Source organism: Falco punctatus (assembly GCF_963210335.1).
Source record: "Falco punctatus genome assembly, chromosome: 12".
NCBI classification, from domain to species: Eukaryota; Metazoa; Chordata; class Aves; order Falconiformes; family Falconidae; genus Falco; species Falco punctatus.
Window position 1 is genome coordinate 1814434 of NC_137592.1, and position 4989 is coordinate 1819422.

A 4989-nucleotide genomic window follows, 5' to 3' on the forward strand; every position below is an offset into this window, starting at 1 on the left:
CATAACATTACCGGCCCTGAATGCTGCCTTGTTCTGCTGCCCGCCGCAGCCTCCGCGCAGTGCGGGCAGTGCGGCCAGCGCAGGCAGTGCGGGAAGCAGAGCCCGGCTGGTGGGCTGGAGCCGCAGGAGTGGGCATCGCCTTGTGTTTTACGGGGGAGATGCTCTTGGGTCTTTGTTTTTGGGGGGGGGAGTCTGATTTCCTGTGAAATGAGAGAAACTTGTCAGCGGGAACTGGGAGAAGAGGAGGGCCTCTGTTAGCCTTCAAAGAGAGAGGGAGGGAGAGGAGAGAGGGAGAGAAAGAGAGAGGGATTCTTTTTCCTTGTTCCCCCCCTTCCTTTTTTTTTTTTTTTTTCCAGAATAGATATAGCACGAATTTTTAATTCGTCTTCCTTTCACAGACAACAATGCTGGTTTTGAAAGCTGGGCACAATTTGGGTTTTGTGAGGGGTCCCCCGGCCCAGCTGGCCATATGGGATACAACATGTAGAACATGCCTAACAATGAGCACGAGTGACAGCCCTAACAAAACGCAAAGGACACTGCTCCCTGACTCCGAGATGGACTGCCTCCCATAAATGAATTGAATGGCACTAAAAAGAAGGGTGGGGGGGGTGGGGGGGTGGGAAAAGAAGGGAGGGAAGGCACAGGGAGGGGGCCCACCCCCCTCCATACTGTCTCCTCTTTTTTTCTCCCCCCTTCCCCGGCCCGGCCCAGCCCTGACTGCCTTTGCCTCCGTCTCTTTAATATGCACGCCTCTAACATGCTCACCTCCCTGCCTCCCCCATTGTGCTGTTTTGTGAAGTCTACTGTATATTGTGCAAAGATAGACTGCCCGGAGCTGGCCCGGCAGCATGGGAGATATAAGGCCACGGAGGTTAGGGCCACACAACTGGTTTTATAGACTTAACAGAGCTTTGGGGGGGGGGGGGGGGGGGGGGGGGCGGGGAGGGGAAGAAAGAAAGAAAGAAGAAGAAGAAGAAGGAAAAAGTGACGATTTTCCCCCTTCTCCGCTCCTGGCTCGCACGCTGGGGCTGGAGAAGGGAGAACCTGCACAAGCCCGTGTGCCCCCCGCAGTCGGGACCCCGGCCCCGCTGGCCCGGCCGGGCTGCTCCGCGTAGGCACCCCCCCGCCGGCCTCGCCGCCAGCCGAGCGGCTCGGGTGGGCTGGGTGGGGGCTCACCGGGGGGAGGAGGAACAAGAAAGGGGGGAAGTAAAAAGAGAAAAGGAAAAAAAAACCCAAAACAACAGCAAAAACAAATACCGGCAGCGCGGAGGCTTGTGCCGGGGGCTCTGTGGCCGGGGCGGAGAGGGGCACGGCGGGCCCGGGGTGCCGCGGCCCGGTACCGACCCTCTTTGCTTCGGGCCTTGGACTGGCTCGGCTCGGCTCGGCACGGCCCGGCACGGCCCTGCTCAGCCCCGGCGGGATGGGGCGGGTGCTGCCCCGGCCCCACCGCAGCAGACAAACCCCGCTTGTTTGTTAATTTTTTAAGCACCTTTACCAGCCTAAAAAGCGCAGGGGAGGGCGAGGGAGCGCCCAGCCGCCCCGGCTCTGCCCCAGCTCGCTCCGAGCCGCGGCTGTGCGTGCCCAGGACCGGCCGTAACTGCGCCCGGGCCGGGCTGAGTCCCCGCCGCGCCCCGGCCGAGCCGCCAGCCTGCCCCCGATCCTCCTCGCCTCTCTCTTCTCCCCTCTCCCCCTTTCTTCCGTTATTTTGGGGGGTAGCCCAGGCGTTAACCCTTTCCCCCGACCTGCATGAGCCGCCTGCGCATCCCCGAGGGCCGAACGCGAAGTTTCCGCGCTCCCTCCGGTGCAAACGGCCCCGGCCCGGGGAGGGGGAGTGGGGGTGATGCTGGTACCCAAACTCCGCAGCCGGAGGCCCCCAGCAGCGCAGGGGTGTATAAAAGCACAATCACAGATATAAAACAGTTCTTTCCCCCTTCGCCCCAAGTTTTTCGCCTGCTCGGGGCGTTGTGGAGGAGGCGGGCTGAAGCCGACTGCCCCAGAAAAACCGTTTTCCCCCGAAAAAAGAAGTTGTGGGAGCGGCGAGCGGTGGGAGGCCGTGGGGCCCTACTCGGCCGTGTCTCCGGGCCGGGCCCGCCGGCGGGGGATGCGGGAGGCGGCTGCGGCCGCCGGCCGCACCGAGAAGTGGAACAAAACTGGTCCGTCGTTGTTACCGGTTCCTTCCTTTTTTTAATTTTTTTTCCTCGAAACAGCTTTTTTAAAAAAAATTTAAATTCTCATTGGAATATCGAAAACCTGGGTTTGTACACAATGAATCCACAGCGGCGAGCGGGAAGGGTTTAATCTGCGTTTCTTTTCCCTCTGCTCGTGGTTACTGAGGAATAGCTGCGCGCAACCCCCCGCCCCCCCCGAAAGAACAAAAAATACCAAACCCCAAATAAACAAAATGAACGCCCTGGCTGCTACCGAGAGCAGCGATAATCACAACGGGATATAAAAATGCACCCGGTAATAGCTGTCGGGGTCGGAGGCGGCGCAGCAGCCGGGACCGCGGGCGGGGTGCGCAGCTCGGCGTCCCGGCCACCGCACGCTCGTTCCTCACAGAATCACAGGAGCAGCGGGGGGGTTTTATTCTTTATTATCTTTTTTTTTTTTTTTAATTCTGACGATTACCCCCCCGCCCCCGGTTTTATTTTAGTTGTAGGTAGACAGGACCACTCTGAATGGCGCAAAAATTTCTGTAAACAATGACGCACAAAAACACCTCCCCTCCCTTCCCCCCCGCCTCCCCCGAAATGAAACCGAGTCCCCCCCAAAAAAAAAAATATGGAGGGGAAAAGAAACGGGAGAGGGAAAAAATCCCATAATAATAATAATAATAATAATAGCAATAATAATAATAATAATAGCGGTTCCCTCTCCATTCCTTCCCCCACAGTTTTGATTTTATTTTTGGAGCATCAGTCTGTCTCTTTCTCTCTCTCTTTTATTATTTTTGTTTTTCCTCCTTTTTTTTCCTGTGTGGGTGTGGGGCGTGGGGGGGTGGGTAGTGTGTGCGTGTGTGCGCGCTCCCCTCCAGCCTTCACCAAGTCCATTGCTGAGCTTGTACCAAATGGTGTGCTGTGGGGTACTGGGGGTTGCTGGTAGCGCTGTACTGGGCGTTGTATTGCATATGCTGTAGAGACTGGGCGCTATAAGCGGAGAAAGGGATTCCCGTCTGGAAAGTCGCGGCTGCCAAGTCCTGAGCTTTGAGCGTGTGGCAGGGCTTGCCGTCCCTGACTAAGACCGGCACGGCCACCCGCCGCGGGGAGGGAAGAGGAGTCACTTCCATACCTTTCTCGGCCCGGGCCCGCTTCATCTTGTAGCGATGGTTCTGGAACCAGATCTTCACCTGGGTGGGGGTGAGGCGGATCAGGCTGGCCAGGTGCTCCCGCTCCGGCGCCGACAGGTACCGCTGCTGCCGGAACCGCCGCTCCAGCTCGTAGGTCTGCGCCTTGGAGAAGAGCACCCTCCTCTTCCTCTTCTTCCCCGCGTCCCCGCCGCCCGCCGCCTCCTTCTCGTTGTCGGGCGACTCGTCGGCCGACGGCTCCGGCGATTTGGCGGAGGGGTCCTGGCCGCCGCCGCCGGCCGTCAGCCCGTGCACTGCGGAGAGCCCGGCCGAGAGCCCCCGTCAGGGGGGAAGCGCGGGGGGGGCTCTGCACTGCGCCCCCGCCGCCCTCCCGCCGCCCGGGATAGCGCGGGGGCATGAACGGGTAGGTGGATGGATGGATGGATGAATAGGTGGATGGATGGATGGATGGAGGCACCGGCCGGGGCTCAGCCAGCCGTGGCGAGCGGCACCCCCCCGACACCCCCCCTCCCTAAACACCCCCCGGCGCCGGGGGAAGCCCCCGCGGTCGCGGAGCGGCGCTGCCCCGTCCCCGCGGCACTGCGCGGTACTCACGGGAGTATTGGATGCCCTCGGCGCTCGCCAGCCAGCGCGTGTAGGGATTATCGCTATTATCATAGAAAGGGTTCTTCAAAGGCAGCGTCTGAACAGTGTCCAAGGGGGTTTGTCCCAAAACTCCCGCTTTCTTGGGCGGCTCGGGCACCTCGCTCTCCTCCTCGCCGCCCTCCGCGGCGGAGCCGTCCTCATCGTTGGTGTCGGGGAGATCCAAAATGTCCTTCACCGAAAAGCCCGTCTTTGTGTTGGTCAGAGACATGTTCCGGCCAAATTTAGGCAGGAAAGTTGGAGGAGCAGCTCCGGCGAGCCGCCGTGCCAGGGGCGCACACACGGAGCGGGGAGAACAGCACCGCGCGCGGCAGCCGGGGGGTGGGGGGGTGGGGGCTTCGGGGCGGCGGCACGCGTGGGGAGGAGGAGGGAAAAATAAAAATAATAATACAGATTTATAGAAAAATAACGGCAGGGGTTTGTGCAAAAGAAGAAGAGAAGCGCGCCGGCCGCAGCGGTGGATCTCTGCGGTGGTGGTTTCTACGGGCTGGTTCTGCCACAGGGAGAAATTCAGCGAGCGGGAGCAGCAGCTGGCTTCGAAAATAGTTTGTAACTCCAGGGGAAAGGGGGAAAGATACGCCAAAAAAAAAAAAAAAAAAGTTTAAAAAAAAGAGATCACTTCTGGATCTTGTTTAAACACCCCGAACCCGTGCCTGCCGCTTGGGAAGCCCGAGCCATTGCTGGAGCGAACAGTCCATATGAGGCTGGTCCCCGCACATGAACCTGCCGAGAGGAGGGAGAAAAAAACACATTAAACCCGGGAAAGGTTGGCCACGTGTGGGCGGGTCTTGGAAGTCAAGTGGATGAAGACAGTGTTTGCAGATGTGAAATTGCGGGTTTTGGGCGAGCTCCGAGCTTCCACCATTGGTGATGAGTGGTATAACGTGTCAGTTAATTACCGGCGTGGGGAGGGCCCTTCCGCGCGTGTGTGTGTGTGTGTCAGCGAGAGAGGGAGGGTGTGATTTCTTTTTTTTAAACACAGTATTTACATACAAAGAGCCTCGCACCAGCCCGATATTCCGCATACTCCAAAGTGTGTT

General features: G+C 59.2%; 1 protein-coding gene across 1 annotated transcript; it reads right to left on the reverse strand.

Annotated features, from left to right (window-relative positions):
• Positions 1–1890: 1890 nt before the first annotated feature.
• On the reverse strand, positions 1891–4541 carry NKX2-2 (NK2 homeobox 2). Its single transcript, XM_080407799.1, has 2 exons — positions 3902–4541; positions 1891–3600 (listed from the first exon to the last, which is right to left on the reverse strand). The coding sequence occupies exons 1-2, from the start codon at positions 4158–4160 to the stop codon at positions 3041–3043; spliced, it is 819 nt and encodes a 272-aa protein (XP_080263925.1). The 5' UTR covers positions 4161–4541; the 3' UTR covers positions 1891–3040.
• Positions 4542–4989: the final 448 nt, after the last annotated feature.

Excerpts from the sequence above, each read along its gene's own strand:
- NKX2-2 (XM_080407799.1), bottom strand. The coding sequence starts at position 4,160 with ATGTCTCTGACCAACACAAAGACGGGCTTTTCGGTGAAGGACATTTTG. Across the intron at positions 3,601-3,901 it reads CGAGGGCATCCAATACTCCC|TGCACGGGCTGACGGCCGGC; the intron begins GTGAGTACCGCG and ends GGCTCTCCGCAG.